The sequence below is a fragment of the Petaurus breviceps genome, unplaced genomic scaffold (assembly GCF_028583685.1).
Source record: "Petaurus breviceps papuanus isolate PSGF00001 unplaced genomic scaffold, PetGlider_PUasm1.0 208, whole genome shotgun sequence".
Taxonomy (NCBI): Eukaryota; Metazoa; Chordata; class Mammalia; order Diprotodontia; family Petauridae; genus Petaurus; species Petaurus breviceps.
In genome coordinates, this window is record NW_027185852.1 from 29,921,633 (window position 1) to 29,943,730 (window position 22,098).

A 22,098-nucleotide genomic window follows, 5' to 3' on the forward strand; every position below is an offset into this window, starting at 1 on the left:
AGAAGATAAAGTGAAATAATATTTATCAAATATTTTGCAAACCTTAATGCATTATATAAATGCTAGTTGTTATATCTTATGCAATAGGTGCTTCATAAATGCCATTGAATACATAAATGAATTCAAAACACACAGTCCTTACCTGGCTTTTAACTTTAATCGGATTGGATTTTATCTGATCTCTGCAGGTCCTCTGTAGAAACCATCTGTCTCTAAAACAATGTTGAATGGCCTGGTGGCTAATTGCCTTTTAAAGGAAGCTTTTCAATTGTTCTGTTTGACATAATTACTTTGTGCATTGTTTTGTCATATACTTTGACTACAACAAAAGGAAATTGTCACTTATAGGGGCATATAGGAAGGAAACAATGCCTAAGGTGAAACCTTTGTCTTGTTTCTTTTAAGAGACTCCTTAAATATTAAATTGAACATAAATTTCTGACTGTTGCTAGAGTTTTAAGAAGGTGTGGGGGTGTCTCCCATCTACTCCCCCCACCCCAACCCCTCAGTTCCTAAGGTGCTTTTTACATTTGTCTCTCAATTTTCTGTTAATATTTACTTCCTCAGTCCTTTGTTACTGCTTCTGCCAAATGTTTGTTGAATCAATGAGGAAATTAACTCTTTGTTGAATTATCCTGGACTGGGTTATCAGATAGTGATCCAGTAGTTCCCCCTGTTTTTACGCTGTAGGGAGTTTTACTGAATCTGTTTTATATAGGGAGATACGCTGGGAGAGAGGGGTGGACAGACCAAAACTTGTCCCAGGATTTGTAGCCAATTCTGTCCGAAGGCTGGAGATAAGGAGTGTTCTCTCTAGGTTTTTAGAAAGGACTTTGTCTGATGTGCTGTCAGTGGGGCTGCCAGATGGTAGGGAACTAAGGGTCTGGGGGCTGCCATCATCAGAATGTGGGAGATACAGGAAATGCGGAAAACCTTTTCATTACCTGACTCCTCTTCCTCCTCCAGCAGCTCCTCAGCTTCTCTCCACTGTTTGTGGTTGTCTCTCCCGTTCAAATTTCTAGTTGGGAAAGGGGCAGGTGAGTTAGCCAGGCAGGAGGTGACCATACTTGGCTGAGGTTTTTGTGAGGGCATGTTAAGATTGCTTGTCATACCATCAAGTTGCTCTATGTTATCAGTTTTAAAAATAACAGTAAACTACTTTGTATCGTTCTAGGACTGACTCTCTGTTCATACCTCTTATGAATAAGACTGTTTACCCTAGAACATCTTGTGCCAGAGGTCTGTAACCCAACTCCGCACCCTTTTCACTCTCCTGTACAATAGCCTTTCCAAAAGACCTATGCCAGGATGCCTTTCTATGCCTCTTCAGTGATATTCTTGCCATGAGAAATCAACGATTTCTTTTTGACTTCTCTCCCTTTATCCTCCTGGAGATCACATCTTTATAGTCACACAGTTGTCTGAAAGACAAAGAGAATACAAGAGTCCGCTGTGCTTATTGCTTATAGACCATAAAAAAGAATTTGCTTAACTAGATGTTTGTTGAATCAGTAAGTCTCTTTAAAGGCTTTCCTACAATAAAGTGGTTTCTTGTATTTGTTAAAATGATGTAAGATTCCTTGAGAGAGATGTAACTTCAGAGAAAACTTTGTTCAACCCTATATTTATTAATATCAAGTAAGAAACAGAGTAAGAATGCACACTTACCAAGAACGTCAACTCACATGGAGTCCAGCAGGACGAAATGTTCTCTGTGGATGGTTGGACCTTCCATTTGTTTTCAGATGATCTTGTACTAATTGTGTCAAATTCCAGACCACCTTGGAGCTGCCTGTATGATGTGTGTATATGTGTATGTATGCATGTATGCATGAGTACACACACACACATACACATACACACACTGCGTACAAGAAGAGTTAAGTCTATCTATTAGAAAAATAAATGAATGCCTGTCATTCAGAAAATGATACGGAGCTGAAAGGGCAGCTCTTAGAAGGGCCCTTCACTATATCTCTTGGGACAGAGCTGACAGATTGACAGTGAATAGAGCCAGTTTATTTGCTCGAGTTTGCATTGTTTGTTGCTCAGAGGCAGCTAGGTGGTGTAGTGGATGGAATGTTGCACTTGAAGTCAGGAAAGCCTTGGTTCAGATGTGGCCTCAGACAATCACCAGTCTGTATGACACTGGGTGAGTTATTTAACCTTTGTCTGCACAGGATTGTGACAATCAAATGAGATAATATTAATAAAGTACTTGCAATATACACAAATAACGGTAGTAGCTATTATTACTGTTGTCTTTGGGAAATTAGGTGTTTTAATAGCCTCAAGCTTTCCTCAGACATAAAAACCTGACTTGTTAACACCAATGGGAAAGGGAGGAGCAAGCATTTATTAATTAAGTACCTCCTGTGTACCAGGTCCTGTGCTAAATGCTTCACAAATATTATTTCACCAGTTTTTTGTTGATGTTTTGTTAACTATTGATTATGGAATTTAAACAGTCTTTGAAGCATTAAAATTTGTGGTTCACCAAAGAGACCCATGGTGGATCTGAGTGGACTACAAGATAGTAACGAGTGAAGAATTGTTTTCCAAAATTAACATCAAGGATATCATTGGGGAGATACATGATGAGCAGAGGAGCCGCGCCAGCCACACGGTAAGCCTGAAGGACAGCACAGGCAGAATGTGTGCTAGACTGTTGCCTTTTCAACATCGAGAGAGCTAGAGGAAGGTCCCCTCAAACCACAGATGGAGGAGCCCCTGTGTAGGCCCACAGGAGGACATGGGCAAGAGACACCCAGGAGAAGAAGCTGTTGGTGACGTGTCGCTTCCATTGTTGGAAAGAGGACTATATTCATGCAGTATTGGTTTTAAATGGACTCCATCCTCTTCAATTAAAAAAAATACATTCTTTTACTTCAGAAACTCTACAGAGTATATAGGCATATCCTGAAAAATATCTATCTGAAACAAAAATAGAAACTGGATCACTTAGCTAGTAAGTGTGTGAGGTCAGACCATATCATGCCCCACCCACATTCAGTAAAATCCAGTGACTTCTTATTGTTCACAGGATCAAATATAAAATACTCTATTTAGCATTCAAAACCTTTCTTTTTTTTCTTTTAAAAGCCTTCTAGCTTTAGTATTTATTTGTTTTATTTTTAGTTCATGGAATAAAACAAGCATTTCCATAACATAGTACAATAAAAAAAAATAATTGCACATGAAACTGCAAATCCTCTTCAGTTCTTAAGAATATATTTGAATATCAGCTATGTGACTGTAATGGAAATGCAGATTTAAAGATCTTCCCTGCCCCTAGGCTAACGTGCACCTGGAGCCTGGGGTGGAAGGCTTGTTTTTCAGTAGATACTTTTTGATTGGCCAGTGGGTCAATAAGGTTGTTACATTCTCTGAGCCAGGAGAAGGCTATATAAGCCCTGATAGCTTTGTTTTGGGACTCACTTTGAGAAGTGTTCTGTGATTTGATCTGAATTCTGGGAAGCCGTTGTTGAGAGTCCCCCGGCTTTGAAAAACCCAGAATGTGGAAACCCAGATGTTGACTGGGTATGGATGTAATGGTTGGACAGTTTGGAAATCTGTCTACTTGATGTTTCTGTCTTGATAATTATGTCTGTATATTTTGAAGTTTGGGGTGCTGACCTTTTTCCCCTGAACAAGGTAAACGATGTATGTCTGACTGATTAAAGTAAGCTTGTTAACCCATTTTGAGTTGCTTTCCTTTAACAAAGCATATCCAAGAACCTGTGGTAGCTGCAAACCCTGAGGACGCTTGGGGTGCTTGCTGCTACAGTGACTAAGCTTGTGCTAGGCACTGTGAGTGATATAGAAAGAAAAGATAAAGTTTAGTGTCAGTTTGAAACTTAGATGACTACTTGGGAGGTGAGCTATATAGTGTCACAAAAGTCTTAGTTCAGTTTTTTTTTCTTTTTATCTAAAGATATATATTTTATTTTTTCCAATCAGCAAAAATATCTCTTCTCTCCATCCCTTCTTCCCCTTCCCTCCATAAAGAATGAAAAAAAATGAAATCCTTATTAAAAAATATATATATAGTCAAGAAAAATGAATTTCTTCATTGGCCACAAAAAAATATACATGCCTCATTCAGCAATCTGAGTCTTTCACCTCTCTAATCAGGAGAAGTCTAACATGTTTTAGCATTAGTCTTTTGACTCATGGTTGGTCACTGTGTTGATCAGAGTTCTTAATTCTTTCAGAGTTGTTTGACTTTACCTTATCGTTGTCATTTTATAAATTATTCTCCTGGTTCTGTTCACATAAAGTTCACTTTGCGTTACTGTTTGCTTTATTTGTATCAATTCATACAAGTCTCCTCAATTTCTCTGAAGCCATCCCCTTCATCATTTGTCATAGCACAATAGCCTTCCATCACATCCACACAGCAAAACTGTAGATGTTGGGATGTTGTGAATGCTGTTCAGCCATTTCCCAACTGGTGGGTACTCCTTTAGATTCCAATTTCTTGCCACTTCAAAAAGAACTATAAATATTTTTGTAAATACTAAAATTTGTTTTGCTTAGGACTAATCCCTCCCTTAATCTACCCTCCTATTTTCCTCTTCTATCTTTTTCCTCCTGTTTCCCTGTTGAGTAAAATGTAGTTCTTTGTCCAACTTTGAGGTGTGTGTGTGTGTGTATTCTTTCATTCTATGACCATATGGATGAGCTGAGATTCAAATACTCCTACCCTTCCTCCTTGTTTCTATAGATGTCTGTTTGTGAACTTTGGTTACATGAGATAACTTTCCCTAACATTCCCTTCCCTTCCCCTTTCACCCTTGTATTCCTCTTCTCACTTTTCAATTTGAGGATCTCCTTTTAAGATCATTAAGACATAAGAGAACCACAACCAGGCCTTTAGACTCCCTCTCTGACCCCTAATGATGATGGGGTTCATGTATCATCTCCCCATATTAGAATGTAAGCAGTTTATCCTTGTTCAATCTGTTATGATTGTTAATTCCTGCTTATTATGTTACTCTTAACTCTTGTATTTGAACTTTGAAATTTTTAAACAGCTCTGGTCTTTTCATTAAGAATTCTTAGAAAGTCTCTTTTTCTTTAAAAGTCAATTTTCTCACCTGTAGGATTATACTCACTTTTGCTGAGTTAAGTTATTTGTCTTCTAGAATATTATATTCCAACCTCTCTTGCTCCTTTATGGTTGTGACTACTAAATCATATGTATGTTGATTGTGGGTCCTTAGTACTTGAATTCTTTCTTTCTGGATGCTAGAAATATTTTTTCCTTGACTTGAAACATTTGAATTTTGGTTATGATGTTCCTGGGTGTTTTTCATTTGGGGGTTTATTTTAGGAGGTAACAGATTCTTCCTATCTCTACTTTGTCTTCTTGTTCTGAGAGATCTGGGCAGCTTTCTTGTAAGATGTCTCAAAATATGATGCCTAGGTTTGTGAGATATTTTTTGTTCATGACTTTGGGTAGTCCAATAACTCTTAAATTGTTTTTCTCCTTAATTTGTTTTCTCTGTCAGTTGTTTTGCTATGAGATTCTTTAGATTTTTTCTAATTTTTTTTTTTAGTCTTTTGACTTTAGTATTTCTTCTTCATGAGCTGATCTCAATAATTATAATCACAGAAGCTTTCATTGGTTCCATTTTTCTACCCTGGGCTGCTTCACTCCTCTAAACTGGGCCAATTCATTCCCACCAGACTTACTTAAGACATCCTGTTATTGCTTTTTAGCTCTACTGCAGCCTCCCCAGAAGCAAGGACTACAAGAATTTGTTACCATGCCCAGCAGTTTCTTCATTTCTAAATGGGTATAATAACATTTACCTGATCTACATGGCAGCAAGAAAGGTCCTGAGAAATTGGAGAATGACAGTTGTCTTAATTTTCAAAAATGGGAAGAGATTAATGTTTGCAAACCATGGGAGTAAACCTGACTTCATTTCCCACCAAAATTCTAGAATCTCTTGCTAACTGAATGGTTAGTGTGAACATCTAGAAAGGAAATGGTGATCCTGAGGAGCCAGTACAGTTTTAACAGGATTGGGTCATGTTAGTATAGCTTTTTTTTTTTTTTGGAGAGGGTTACTAGACTGGCAGCACTAGGAAATTCTTCAGATACCATTATACCTCAAGTTTAGTAAAGCATTTGATAATTTTTCATGTTATTCTTATGGATAAGATGATGATAGTACAATTAAGTAGATTCAGAACTAGTCAAATGGCTGGGCACAGAGTATTCATTAATTAACCAATGCTAACTTTGAGACCTTTTTACAATCATTTTTTTAAATAAAATTTTATTCTTTCAGTGAACTAAAATCTGCCTTCTCTCCCTCTTACCTTCCCCAGTCCCCTCAAATTGAAAAAGAAATGAAAATAAAGCCCTTGTAACAAATATGTGTAGGTGGACAAGGCAGATTCCCATACTGGTCATGTCCAGAAATCATGGATGTCTCAACTGCTCTTGAAGTTCATCACCTCTCTCTCTCTGTCAGGAGGTTGGCAGCATTTTTAATCATGAGTCTTCAGGACTTGTGTTTGGTTATCATGTTGATTAGCTTTCTGAAGGCTTTCAAAGTTGTTTGTTTTTATGTTGTTGTAATTGTATAAATTGTTTTCTTGGTTCTGCTTACTTTTTTCTACATTGTTTTGTTTTTGTCCCGGGTTTCTGTCAAATCATCTCTTTCCTCATTTCTTTTTTTTTTTTTAGCTTATTAATACAGTATTTATTTGTCTTCCCTCTGTCAAACCCTGAGCCCATGGCTTTCCCCAGGGCTACCTGGTAAGTTGGAGGTGGAGGTATACACAGGCTGGAAGAGACATGGAAGAACCAGGAGGACAAGGAGGAACATTCAGAAACGTAGGGGGAATAGAAATGGCTCATCCCATGGCGAAGAGGATAAGGAAGGCCACCATCAGGCAAAAGAGCCCCATGGCCTCAGGGCAAAGCCCAAGATGGCGTAGGAAAAAAGCTGTTGCTTCAGGGAGGGGTTCCTGGCATAACCGATGATGAGACTTCCAAACACAGTCCCAATCCCAGCTCCAGAGCCAGCCACCCCCACAGTGGCAGCCCCAGCTCTAATAAATTTGGCTGCTGTGTCAGTGTCCCTTGAGACAGCACCAGTTTGGAATCCACATCTGGGGACAAGAGAGGTCAAGGGACTTGATGCTGCCAAAATGCTGAGGTTCTCATCTGTCCAAACCTCTGGCCGTTTTAGCACCACTGCAGACAGTGGTCTACTCAGCAGCTGAGAGCTGCTCCTCACAAGGGCAGGGGTAGAGATGAACTTGGCACAGGCATACATTCTCAGGGGGTGAGGGGCAAAGCTGAAGAGCTGCTGGCAGAGCAGAGGAGACAGAGAGGGGGAGGGGCTCTTTCCTCATTTCTTACAGCACTATAGTAATCATATTCCATCTCTTTCATATACCATAACTTGTTCATCCATTCCCCAATTGATAGATACCTCCTTTGTTTCTACTGCTTTGCCGCTATAAAGAGAGCTGTTATATTTTTGTACATACGGGTTCTTTTTTTTTCTCATTTGAACTCTTTTGCATAACTTAATAATCTTTTGTGCATAGTTCCCACTTGCTTTCCAGAATGACTGAACCAGTTAATAGCTCCACTAAGAGTACATTAATGTACCTGTTTCCCTATAGTCCTTCCAACATTTGCCATTTTCCGTTTTTGTCAACTTTGCCAATATGAAGGATATGAGGTAGAACCTCAAAATTGTTTTAATTTGTATTTTTCTAATAGTGATTTAGAGCATTTTTTCTTATGTCATTGATAGCTTGAATTTCTCCTTCTGAAAACTACCTATTCATATCCTTTGACCATTTTTTAATTGGAGAAATGGCTCTTATTCTTAGAAATTTTATTCCATTCCCTATATGTCTTAGAAATAAAACTTTAATCGCAGAAACTTGCTGTAAAGATTTTACCTGTTTCCTGCTTTTCTTCTATTTTTAGTCACATTGATTTTGTTTATATAAATCTTTTAATTTTGTATGATCAAAATTGTCCTTTTTATTTCCTGTGAACATCTGTGTCTCTTGTTTGGTCATGAATTCTTCCACTCTCCATAGATGTGACTGGTAATTTCTTCCTTTACCTAAGGGCAGCTAGGTGGCATTGTGGATAGAGTACTGGACTTGAAGTCAGGAAGACCTGAGTTCACTTGCTGTCCCAGACACTAGCTGTGTGACCTGGGCAAGCAATTTAACTGTTCTGTGCCTCAGTTTCCTCATTTGCAAAATGGAAATTATTAATAGCACTTTTCTTCCAGAGTTGTTCTGAGAATAACATGAGGTGATATTTGTAAAATGCTTTTTTTTTTTTGCAAACCTTAAAGCACTATATGAATACTAGCTATTACTAGCCTCTAATTTGTTTATGATGAATACCTCTTTATATATCTAGGTGATGCATGCACTTAGAGCTTATTTTGGTATATGGTGTGATGTGTTGATCAATACCTAGTTTCTTCCCCACTGTTTTCTAGTTTCCTCAATATTTTTGTTGTATAGTTAATTCTTCTTCTTCTGCTTCTGCTGCTTCTTCGTCTTATTCTTTCGTCTTCGTCTTTGTCTTCTTCTTTCTTCTTCCAGGGGGGAAAGTAGGGCAATTCGGGTTAAGTGACTTGCCTACGGTCACAGGCCTAGTAAGTGTTCAGTGTCTGAGGTCACATTTGAACTCAGGTCCTCCTGACTCCAAGGCTGGTGCTCTATTCAATGTGCCACCTAGCTACCCCTGTGTATTTAATTCTTCACCTAATAGGTAGGGTCTTTGGTTTTATCACATTGTGCTGCTATTCTCATTTGCTTCTGTAGTTTGTGTACCTAATTTGTTTCACTGATGAATCTCTTTATTTCTTAACCTAGTACCAAATTGTTTTGATGATTACTGCTTTGTGGTATAGTTTGAGATATTGCATTGATAGGCCTTCTTTGTTCTCACCCTTTTTAAATTAATTCCCTTGAGATTCTTGACTTTGTGTTCCTTCAGGTGAATTTTGGTTTGTTTTTTTCCTAGCTCTACAAAGTAATCCTTTGGTAGTTTGATTGACATGACACTGTAGAAACAAACACATTTTGGTAGTATTATCATTTTTATTGACCCAGTCTACTTGTGTGCAGATAATATTTCTCCAATTATTTAAATCTGTCTTTCTTTGTATAAAGAGTCTTTTGTAGTTGTATTCATGTAGTTCCTGTGTATATCTTGGCAGGTACTTTTCCAAATATCTTCTGTTTTTTTAATAGTTATTTTAGATGGAATTTCTTTTCCTGCTGGTTTTTGTTGATAGCATACAGAAATACTGATGATTCATATGGATTTTATTTCACATGCTACTACTTTAATGAAGTTGATAAATTATTTGATTTAATTTTTTAGTTGAATTTGTAGTGCTTTCTTTGTTATCATCATCCGTAAAAAGCAATAATTTAGTTACCTCTTTATATATGCTTATTCCCTCAATTTCTTTTTCTTATTTTATTGCTATAAACAGCATTTTTATACTTTATCAAATAGTAATGGTTTTAATGGATATCCTTGCTTTACTTTGGTCTTACTGGAAGAGCTTCTGCTTTTTACCCATTCCAGATAATGCTGGTTCTTGATTTTAGATAAATATTACATTAGATAAATATTTAGGTCATATTTAGAAAAGTTCCATTTATGTTGTTGGTTTTTTTAAAAGCAGGAATGGATGTTGTATTTGGTCAAATCAATCACATGATTTTTGTCATTCTTGTTATTAATATGGTTAGTTATGTTTTTAATTTTCCTAATAATGATCCAACCCTGCATTCTTGATATAAATTAAACCTGTTTTAAGAGCATATTCTTTATGCTATGCTGCTATAATCCTCTTATTAACATCTTAAAAAATTTTTACACCAATATTCATTACAGATATTAGTCCATAGTTTTCTTTTTCTTTTTTGAGTCTCCCTGGTTTACATATCAAGACTATATTTGTATCATGGAACGAATTTGGTAGGATCCATTCTTTTCCTATTTTAAAAAATAATTTATGTAATGTTGGAATTAATTATTTTTTAATGTGTATTAGACTGTGCCTGTAAATCCCTCCTGTCTTGGGTGTATTTTCTTTAGGAGTTCATTTATGGTTTGTTCAATTTCTTTTTATAAGATTGAGTTATTTAAGTCTTTCATTTCTTGTTCTGTTGCTCTAGATATTTTATTTCTTTAAACATGTATTTATTTCACTTAGATGGTGTAATGAGAATGGGAATTTGAAGATCTTCCCTGCCCCTTAATAGACCTAGGGAGGAGTTCGAAGACCTCCCCTGCTTTGAAAGTAAACTCTGCCCCCTGATAGGCTAAATGTAATCACATGGAGCCTGTGATGGAGGGAATTTGCTGAAGGGTGGAGCAGAGCCCACAGGAAGCTTCCCTGCTGTGAAGATAAACTCTATCCCCTCATAGGCTAAATACAGTCCCATTCAGCCTGTGATGGGATGAGTTTGCTGAAGGGAAGCAGAGCCCACAGGAAGCTGGTAGTCAGAGCCAGCCAGTTAGGGGGAGAGAAAGGACACTCAGATGAGGAGATGTCATCATTGGTACAATGATGGATTCGGCTTACTGGTTTTGGGATTCAGTTTTCTGGTGTCTGAATAAATGCTTCACTTCTATCCTCTATCTGGAGAGTTTGGTATATTTTGTGATCAAACACCATGCGATACTTATAGTCATGGTCTTGATCATGATTGTGGGTGCTATAAATATTTTTTTTAATGCTTTATTAACTTCTGATTTACATCATTCGTTTCTGCCAGATTTTGAATTACAAATTTTCTCCCTGTTTTTCCCCTACCCACCGCCCCAAAATAGCAGTCCCACAGGATATCCCCTCCTCCAATCTGCTCTCTCCCATATTTTCTCCCATACCCCTTTCGACTTTTCCAGTGGATCTCTATGCCTCAGTGCCTGTATATCTCATTTCCCAATTACATGTAAGATGGTGTTAATAATAGTACACACACACACACACACACACACACACACATATATATATTTGAATATTTAATTTTAAAACTTTGAATTCCAGATTCATTCCCTTCCTTCCTTGTCACCCACCCTTACTGGGAAAATAAGCAGTTCAGTATAGGTTGTACATGTGTGGCTAATGCAAAACAATAACATAGTAGATATATTGTAAAAGACTGACTATATTTCCCTCCCTCCTATCCCATCTCCCACTTGTTCTATTCTCTACTTTGATCCCGTCCCTTTTCAAAAGTGGGTGCTTCCAACTTCCCTCCCCCCCCAGCCTGCCCTCCCTTCCATCATCCCCCCTCTCATCCCCTTCCCCCCCTACTCTCCTGGAGGGTGAGATACCCTATTTAGTGTGTATTTCACTCCCTCCTCAAGCCAAATTCAATGGGAATAAGATTGACCATTCCCTTTTGCCTTCCTATTCTTCCCCTCCATTGTAACCATTTTCCCTTGCCTCTTCTGTATGAGATAGTTTACCCCAATCTGTCTCTCCCCATCTCCTCTCATTATATTCCTCTTTCACCTCTTAATTTCACCTTTTAAGTATCATCCCTTCCTGTTAAATTGGTCCTGTGCCCTCTATGTATTCATATGCCCATATACCCTCATATATAGACATATATATATTTCTAATCCCTTCAACTACTGAGAAAAGTTTCATCAGTTACAATTATTGTTTTTCCATGTAGGAATGTTAATAGTTCAACTTCGATAACTTCCTTATGATTTCTTTTCCCTGTTTACCTTCTCATGCTTCTCTTGCTTCTTGGGGTGCTATAAATATTGCATTGGTGCTATAGATGGTCAATTCTATTGGCATATAATTGGGTGAAATTGTTACTGACATTTCTTTTAATTCTTCATTGGTTGTAGATTGACCTTTTAAAGTTATTGATATGGGTAATTTGATTTCCTTCTTTCTTTTTAAAGTCAGGTTAGCTAATAGTTTGTGGGATTTTTTCTTTTGGCTTTCAATTATATTAACTTCCTTTTGGATTTTTCAGATTGCTATTTTGAGTTTTAATTGGGAGTTTTTAATTGGTTGATTTTTTTTCTGGTGTTTTTTTTTCCTTTCAGTTGTATGCCTAATTTATTGATTGGCCTTTTTCTGTTATTGATGAAAGTGTTTAGATTTGTTAAATTTCTCCTAAGGACTACTTTGGCTAAACTCCAAAATATTGATATAGTATTATATTATTTTTATTATCTTCAATGAAATTATTGTTTCTATGATTTATTCTTATACCCACTTATTTTTTAGACTTAGGTATATAGTCTCTAAAAATATTTAAATCATATGTTCGGTGGCTATTTATTGAATATCCTTTTTATTGTATTGTGGTAACTTAAAGATGCATTTAATATATCTGCTTTTCTGTACTTGTTTGGTTTTTATGCCCTTATTCATGGTAAATGTACAACTGAGAAAATAGATGTTTCTTTTTCGTCCTCATTCATAGGGATAACATAGCTTTTCTAAAATTCTAGATAGGTCTTTCACTTTTTAAAAAAAGTTGTCTACCTCTTAGAGGAGTAGATTGTGTTCCCCACAATTATGTTTTAACTGTTTCTGTAACTCATTTAACTTTTTCTTTTAGTGTTTAGATACGTGCTATTTGTTGCATATATGTTCAGTATTGATACTATTTCATTGTCTTTGGTACTTTTTTGCAAAATGTAGTTTCCCTGTTCACTTTTAATTAAATCTATTTTTTGTCATGGCTTTGTTTGAAATATTGATTACTGCACCTACTTTTTTTTTTATCTTTGTCTGAAGCATAATAGACTGTTTCAACTCCTTATTTTAAATCTGTCTGAGTATTTGTTTCAAGTTTGTTTCTTATAAAGAGCATATTGTTAGATTCTGGCTTCTTATCCATTCTACTATCTTCTTCCATGTTCTGGGTAAGTTCATCCCATTCAATGTGCATCGTTATGATTAGTAATTGTGTATTTCTCTCCATTCTGTTTTCCTATGCTTTGCCTTCTCTTTGTTTCCTCCTCCTTCTTATAAAGAAGAACATGGTGGTTAAAGATGAGTGAGCTGGAGATCGAATCCCGGGCTCAGACACTTAGCACCCACCCAGAAACACCTGGTCGTGTAACCTTGAGCAAGTTACTTAACCCCAATTGCTTAGGGGCGGCCAGGTGGCTCAGTAAGTAAGAGCGCCGGCTCCAGTGTCGGGATGACCTGGATCAAATCTGGGCTCAGATACTCAGCACCTCACCCAGAAATAACTGGCCGTGTAACCTTGAGCAAGTTACTTAACCCTGATTGTTTTAATAAAAAAAAAAAAAAGATGAGTGAGCTCAGTACTAGTGTTCTAGCTTTGGTATAACAGTAACAATAATAATAATAGCTAGAATTTATATAGCACTTTAAAGTTTACAAAGTGCTTTGCAAATGTTATCAATTTTATCCTCACAACAATCCTGGTGCAATTATTTCCCCATTTTATGAGTTAGAAAAGTGATGCAAACAGAAATTGTAACTTATACAAAGTCATATAGGTTGTAAGTGTCTTAGTTGGAATTTGAGCTCAGGTCTTCTAACTCCAATTTATATTTGCTATCTAACTGCCTTTAATCTGACTCTGTTCTGCCCCTCTTCTTTTTCCATCAATCAGAGGTTCATTTTCTTTCCTTTTCTTTGAAACTCACTTTCCTTAGAGTTAGTCTATCTTCCTCTTCCCTACCCTTGCCCTTTTCTTTCTCTATTGAGCAATATGTATTTCTGTATACAACTATGTGTGTCTTTTCTTCCCTCCTTTGACTAGTTGAGATGAAAACAAAGTGTTGTCACCCACTCCCCCTACCTCTTCCTCCTTTTTTGCATAGAATCTACTTGTATACCTTAACTACAAGATAATTTTCCCTATCCTTCCTCTTCCCCCAGTGTATTCCTCTTACTTTCCTTTTCCATTCTTCTTTTAAGATCATCAAAACATAATAGAAGTACTCCTGGGCTCTGTCTAATTAGACTTTTTCTGTCATATTTAATAATGATAGAATTCTGAGGAGATATCTGTATGCTCTCCCCATATTAGAATGTAAGCTGTTTATCTGTGTTTAGTCCCTTTTGATTGTTTGATCCTGTTTACCTTTTTAAGTTTCTCTTGACTCTGTTTGTATTTCATAGTTTCTACTCAAGTCTTTTCATAAAGAATGCTTGGGAATCCTCTTAGAGGTTCATTTTTTCCTCCTGTAGGATTATATTCAGTTTTTGGTTATAAGTCTATATTCTTTGCTGTATGAAATAGTGTATTTCAAACTCTCCCTTCCTAAATCTCCCCACTGCTAAATCTTGTTTGATCCTGAATGTAGCTCCTTAGTGTTTAAATTCTTTCTCTCTGACTACTTGCAGCATTTTTTTCTTTCACTAGGAAGCTCTTGATTTTTAATATAATATTTATCAGTTTTCATTTTAGGGTTTTGGTTTTTTTTAGGAGGGAGAGAAGCTGAGCGTATGTCCCAAAACAAGAAGCATTTATGTAATATTCTTGGTAGTCACTGAGATGAGGGGTCACTCATCAAAGTCCAGCTTCATTGGCAGTCTGAAGAGAGGTTTGTTGTTCTTAGGCCACCTCCACAGCTGACTTTTTCCTGGATCTTTGTCTCTGGGTCTTTGCCTTTCACTGGCTGGCCCACATTCATAGACTGCACTCTCTCCTTCCTTTGCTCTTGTTGAGCCCTTCTCCAAAGTGCAACTCAAACACCATCTTCTGCATGAAGTCTTTCCTTATCCTTCCCAGATTTCCAGAACTTGGAGCAAGTGTGGTTTTCCAACACACCGGATGAAATACCTCTTGGGATGTGGGAAGGATCTGGCTCCTGCACTCTCCCCTCCCTCCCCACCCCAGATTTGTTTGGAGGAGGACCTTGGGAATTTCAAGGGGTCCCAATGATTTTTGGCTTGCTATTTTCCCCTCAGCATCCCTGCAACATTCTCCCCCAGGAAAATATTAGCTGGCAGCAACATCTTCATTGAGAGCCAGAGGCCAACTATACTTGTGGCTCTGCAGAAAACCCAGCAAAGAATTCTGTTATGCCTGTGAGGAATCTTTTAGGGACCCCACGAATGGGAGAAGACACTTCTGGTGATCATTATCTAGTTAAAAATGTTCTTTGGTTTTCTCAGCTATAAAATGAGGATACTAACAGCACCTACCTCATGAGATTGAATCAGTGAAAAGTAATATTTGCAAAGTGCTTAGCACAGCACCTGACACATAGTAGGGGCTATATAAATGTTATTCCCTCCCTCTATCTTTACTTTCTTCCCTAAATGCCTGCTTATTGTTCTTCCCATAGTAATCTTCATTTCCTGACACCGTGCCTATCCCCTGGCTTTTTCTCATAGTATTCTCCCTCCTTACTGCTGCCTCCTGCCTTCCCTAACTTTCTTCAAGATTCAGTTCTAATCCCATAGTTCTACAGGAGGCCTTTCTTGATCTTCCCACCCCATTATAGTACCTTTCTACTGAGATGATTTTCCATGTACACTACCAGTAGTCATTTGTATGATTTTATTCCCTAAGGGAATGTGAGCTTACTGCTATCATGATTGTTTCATTTCTTAGACTTGTGATTTGCTTTCTTGCACATTGCTTGATATATTAATCAGTTGCTTAATCAATACTTGTTGGTTGATCAGTTGAAGAAACAGGAGAAGAGAAAAATATGGACTTAGAGAATGTTGTCTTTGTGGGAAAGAGAAAGGGCTGCTATTTGTTTTTAATTAAGTTGACAATTAGGGAATTTCCACTGCTGACACAATAACCCTCAGCTTTTGCTCGGTTATCCCAAGGTTGCCTATGGGGATTGCCTGGGACCATCTTTTGAGACAGCTTTTGCTGTCACATTGTCTCCCCCAAGGCTCCTTAGGCAGACTAATGCCCTCAAGCCTTGCATGTTTGGGATGTTAAATAATGATGTATTTTGATGGTATGAGCTCAGTTCTTTAGAGCAAGATCTGTTTTTGCCTTTCTTTGTACCCTCTCTGTTTAACACAGTGCCTTGCACAGAGTGATTACTAAACAAATGGTTATTGATTGATAAACCTTTAGTCCCTAAAATAATTCAGATGTCACCTCATATAAAGAGATAGACTTTTGCCAGGGGTCATTCCTAGTCATGGTGTTTATTGTGGCCATTTTGATGATATTGCTGATTTCCTATTTACAGTACTAAGAAGAGAGGACTAACCCACAAGCCTGGGAGTTTAGGATGTCAAACAGAACTCATTATCTTTCTCCCTACCCCATACCCTTTTCCTAATTTTCCCTTCCTGTCAGATTTCACCAAAATCCTCCCACTCATCCAGACTCACAATCTTGTGGTCATCCTGAGTGCCTCACCCTTCCCATCTCCATCCCTATGCCAGCTCTTCCTTTTCTGTCATCTTCCCAACACCTTTCACATAAGTGCCTTTCTCTCCTATGACTCTTTTACCGACCGATGAGTCCCTAAGCCTCTCACACCTAGCCTCTTGCAGCAACCTTCTGTAATGAGAATGGGAATTTGAAGATCTTCCCTGCCCCTTAATAGACATAGGGGGGAGTTTGAAGACCTCCCCTGCTTTGAAAGTAAACTCTGCCCCCTAATAGGCTGAATGTAGTCACATGGAGCCTGTGGTGGGAGGAGTTCCTGAAGAGCCCACAGGAAGCTGGTAGTCAGCTAACCAGAGGGTAGGAGAGAGAGGAGGACCAAAAGCAATGAGTCAGATAGACTTGTGAGTAGCTATTGATCTTGTATTGGTTTGTGGGAAGGATGAAGGATGCTGTGGCTCTCAGCGTTATTATGGCTTCGTAATGTCTTTGGTCCTGTGATAGAATCAGCTTACTGGTTTTGGGATTTGGTTTTCTGGTGTCTAAATGAATGTTTCAGTTCTATCCTCTATCTGGAGAGTTTGGTATATTTTGTGGTTGAACGTCATGCGATACTTATAGTCATGGTCTTTATTGTGATCATGGGTGCTGCAAATGTTGCATTCGCGCTACACCTCCTAACTAGTCTCCCAGGTTCTAGTTCTTTTACCATTTTAGTTTACCAGTTACTAATTGGTTTACCAGTGTCTCTAAAGCACAGGGCTGACCAGGTCATTCAGGATCAAATCCCTCTTCTCCTCAGGATCAAATATAAAATCCTCTGTTTGACATTGAAAACCCTTTGCATCCTGATCTTCTGCCTTCCATGTCTTCTTACTCTTTACTCCCCTCCACATAGTCTATGATCCAGTGATACTGCCTTCCTCTCTTTTTCTCAAACATCATTCTCATCCCTGCCCTCTTTCCCTAGTCCTTGGAATCCTTTCCTCCTTCACCTATGCCTCTCAGCTTAGGGTTTCCTTCAGGACTCAGCTCCAATCCTACCTTCTAGAAGACTTTTCTGCTTTTCCAAGTCTTTCCCTCAACCCTACTTCTAGTGCCTTTCCTCTGATTTTATTTCCCATTTAAATTGTATGTATCTTTATCTAGCTATTTTCTGGTATCTTGTATGTATCTTGTTTGCCTTTTGTCTCCTTCCTTAGAGAGTGAACTCTTTGAAGGCAGGTATCAAAATTTTACTTTTCTTTAGAGCTTAACAGAGAGTCTGGAACATGGTTAGTTTTTAATAAATGCTAATTTACTGATAGAAGAATCATTTATTAATCACCTACTATGTGCTAGTCACAGTGTTGAGCTTTACAAATATCTGTTTCATTTGATCAAAAGAATGCTTGGAACTAAATGCTATTATAATCTTCATATTACAGTTGAGGAAACTGAGGCAGAATGATGCCTGCATTTTTAGACATGGCTAATATGTGACTTTGTATTGCAGGACTATACTTATTTGATACAAGGGAGTAAGGAGAGAGAATTAAGTGGTACTGTAAGGGTAAGTATAGTGGAAAAAAAGAAAGAAAAGACCATCAGTAAATTATTTAAAAGATATAAGAGAGACAAATAAAATTCAGAAGGGCACACAGAAAAGTGGAGGAATACTGCAACTACCATGTTAAATTTAAAATATGCAAAAAAACATTTGAAAGTCGTAGAGATTCAGATATGCAGTCCTCTTTTTCTATTCTGTGACACAGAGAAATGATCATGTCTGTTGATGTTTGTCAAATTCATAGTAATAAAAAGGAAGGGGCACTTAGCCACAGTCTGCATTCTACCCTTTTTTTCTATCTTTAGCTCACCATAAGGAATTATGAAAGGGACAGTTTCAGAAAAACCTGGGGGAAATTGTACGAACTGACATAGGGTGAAATGAACAGAACCAGGAGAAGAGTTTGTACAATGATAACTTTATAAAGCAAGGCGGCTTTTAAAGTCTTAAGAATACTTATCAGTGCAGTTACAGAGTACTCCTGGTGAAACCTACCGTCTTCAGAGATAATGGACTCCGTGTTCCGTAGAAGACACACATTTTTAGATGTGGCTCATGTGGGAATTTGTTTCACTTGAGTATCCATATCTACTCCAAGGGGTTTTCTTTTTCATTTCCTTTCCTTTTTTTCTTCCAGTTGGGAGATAGGATGTGGGAGGGAGAAAAAGGATAGCAACAGGGTCGTTACCCAAAAGAAAAAATGGGAAATAAAGAAAAAAGAGTTATGGAACATTAAAAAAACAGACAGGTGGAACAGCTTTGTAAATTACATGTTACATTTATTATATATTTAAAAGGAAAAGTAAGCTATACATAGAGATCCCCAGTCTCCTATGCAATCTTCTTTTTCTGTTCTCTTTTGTTTAGGGAAATTTTCTACTCCTTTATTTGGTGCTTTGTTAAGTTCAGAATTTAAAAAAAAAAATTCATTTTTGTAAAAAGCAACAGAATCAGTTTTCCAGCCTATATTTTCTAACATAATGGGGAATCTAAAATTTTCCATTGAGCTGGTGAGGCTCCCCTTGCACCTTGGGCTTCCATTCCTGACTCTCCCCATCAGGACTGATGGGTTTCTTTCAGGTTTCTTGGACCCCCATCCCTGTTGTTTTTGTGTCCTTTCTTTCCTTCTCCCAAATTAGACCTCATCATCTTTGGACTTGCTTTAAGTTTCAAATAGACACTCTTTCCTCCCATTGCTATTTTTGATATAAGATCACAGACTCCTTTCTGTAAAAGATACTCTTTTGGGGGGGGGGTGGCTAGGTGGTGCAATGAATAGAGCACCGGCCCAGGAGTAAGGAGGACCTGAGTTCAAATCCATCCTCAGACACTTGACACACTTACTAGTCATGTGACCTTGGGCAAGTCACTTAACTCCAACTGCCCTTACTCCCCCTCCAAAAAGCAAAAAGACACTCCTTGGGCTAACTACCTATTCTTGTCTCCTGAGACCAAGAAAAAATGGGGCTAAACCTTCTTCTGCGTGATAGCCCTTCTGATGCTCAAAGACCGTGATTATGCTCCCTACTCCCATCCCATCAGCCTCCCTCCTGTCTGCCCAGGCATCTCTTCTCCTGTTGTCTTCTGTTTGTTTTCCAGTTCTGTTACTATGTCACTTCCCTCCTAGACCATGTGCTTCTTAGCGTGGTCATCTCGGTGACTAACCTTGATTCTGCTCTTCATCCAGGTACTCCACCTCTCAGTATATTCCCCAGGACACCACCTCAGGACAGCTACGCTTCTTCCTTCCCTGTCCTGACAGCTTAGTGAATCAGTTCCACTCTGTGCCGTCCTCAGCCGTTCAATCCCTTGTTCCTTTGTTGTATCGCTGATTCCCAGTTTGTGAAACCTCACCTTGGATTACTGTCACATCCACCTCCTACACTCCTATTCACAAGCTGCTGACAGTCCTCTATACAACTGTTACATGATATCATCTGGGCCTTCACTGCAGCATGTTAAACCTTTTACACCTCAATCTATTACCAGAGCCTGTTCTAAACCTTTTTAAAATCTCTTCTCAAGCTTCCCACATGTCTAGGTACCCTCTTCCCAAACCTATTAGCTAGGAACTTTGCCTCATACTTTCTTGAAAAACTTGAGTCCATTAGCTGAGAGTTCTCTCTTCTCTCCTCACCTCACATCACTCAAAACATCTCCTACTATTTCTTTACCCCTATTTCACATGAACCATCCCCTCTTGTCTTTTCTAGTGGATTTACCTCCACTATCAGCCCTGTTCTCTCTAATATTTATTCTCTTTTTATTTACTGGCTTCCTCCGTTCTCTCTACAGACATGCCCATATCACTGCCATTCCCCACCTTTAAACAAAACCTCCAGTTGATCCAGCCATTCCCTTCATCCATTCCCTCAAGTCCTTGAGAAAGCTATCTGTAGTAGCCATCTCCACTTCTCTCACTTGCTTCTTGTCCTGTACAAGCTGGCTTTTAACCTCATCATTTACTTCTCCAAAAGTTACCAGACTCTCCTCATTTACCGCCACATTACTCAATGATGTCTCTTAATTGCCAAATCTTATGGCCTTTTTCAGTCCTTTTCCTTATTGACCTCTCTGCAGCCGTTGATACTGTTGAGTCACTTATTTCAACTGGATATTTTGTCTCTAGGTTTTAGTAACCTTGTGCTCTCCTGCTTCTCCTGTCTGACTGCTCTGTCTTAATCTTCTTTGTTGCTTCTTTATTCAAGTTTTAGGCAGTAATGGGGTGTGCCCCAAGGCTCTGTCCTGGGACCTCTTCTCTTTTCCTTCTAGATTATCTCACTTCTTTCTTGATAATCTTGTCAGCCCGCAAGTATTCAGCTGTCCCCTGTGTATAGATGATGACCATGTCTCTATACCCAGCCCTAGCTACTCTCCTGAGCTCTACTTTTTTGTTATCTTTTGTGTAGGTCCTGTAGATATTTCAAGCTTAACACGTCTGGGATTTATTATCTCTTGCTCCTAAACCCACCTTCATTTTCCTAACTTTCTTTTTATTGTCAGGGGCACCGTGATCCTTCCATCCACTCCAGCCTCGTCACCTGCCTCAGCCTCTCTCGCTGACCATCTCTGATTCAGTCTTGCTTCTACCTTCACAGCTTCTCTTGTAGATTTTAATTTTATCACCAGTCACAGAGCTACCTACCACCCCCGGCTCATCATATCCCACCTGTACTACTTCATTAGTCTCCTCATTGGTCTCCTTGCTTCTCTCCCCGCCTGGTTCATTCTCTACTCAGCTGCCAAAGTGTTTTTTTAAATGTATATGCCTATCCACATGAGGCTCCATGTGACCTCCAAGATCAAGTATGAAGTCCTTTGGTTGGTTTTTGAAGCCTGCCACAGTCTGGCCCCTTCCTGCTTTCCTTGTCTCCTTATACTTCATTCTTCTCCACATTCCATGCCATCTAGCTCTGCTGGCTCCCTTGCTCTCTTCTGTCACTTCTGCCTCCTAGCTTCCATGGCTTTCTTCTACGCTCAGCTCGGATGCCCCTTTCTGCAGAAGGTGCTTCCCAGGCTCTGCCACTTCTACTGCCTTCTCTCTGTCATTTCTTTCTTGGGCAGAGCTATTGGCCTGTTGTCTCTCCCATTAGAACATGAGCTCTTTAAAGACAGTGACTATGACTGTACCTTTCTTTGAATCCTCAGCATGGTGCCTGGCACTTGGTAAGCACTCAATCAATGCCTGGTTGATGAACTTTATATATTTCTCATGGTGCTTGCTGCAGTGTTCTGTACTTAGTGGGTGGATAGCCGTGGGTTTGTTACATTGAATTTCAAGAATGCCTTGGAATGGAAGACGTTCGTAAACAGCATATTGGACTGTAAGTAACGTCATATAGATGCTGAAGTTTGATTGTTTTAAAAATGAATGGGCAGCCAATCCACCCCACTGGGTCGTGTTTCTGTACAGTGTCATTTTCACTCTTAAAAAGTCTCTCTTTTTTTGTAGGTTCATGGGGGTGTGTGTACACCAAGGGCAGTTGCATGCACTTACAGAGGTAAGAGTCCAGTGAATGTGCTCCATCAAGTCTCTGCCTTTTAATCTTCAGCATGTTGTATGTAGAATATGAACAGTCTTGACATTATCCTGGCCATATGTTTACTGTGTATGTCTAATGCTGCTGCTGCAATCAATGTATTCTCAGATGAGAGGAGCTTAGAACTCAGAATTAATCCTCTCATTTTATAGAATAACAAAA

General features: G+C 38.6%; 1 protein-coding gene and 1 pseudogene across 1 annotated transcript in view; one reads left to right on the forward strand and one right to left on the reverse strand.

Moving 5' to 3' along the window:
* LOC138165398 (dual specificity testis-specific protein kinase 2-like) overlaps positions 1-22,098 on the forward strand; it is a 147,210-nt gene that overhangs the window by 68,783 nt on the left and 56,329 nt on the right. Inside the window, exon 4 of the mRNA XM_069093700.1 lies at positions 21,849-21,897. Within this exon, the coding sequence (XP_068949801.1) occupies positions 21,849-21,897 (49 nt within the window). The remainder of the gene's footprint in view (positions 1-21,848; positions 21,898-22,098) is intronic.
* Positions 6,685-7,394, reverse strand: LOC138165219 (ATP synthase F(0) complex subunit C2, mitochondrial pseudogene; annotated as a pseudogene).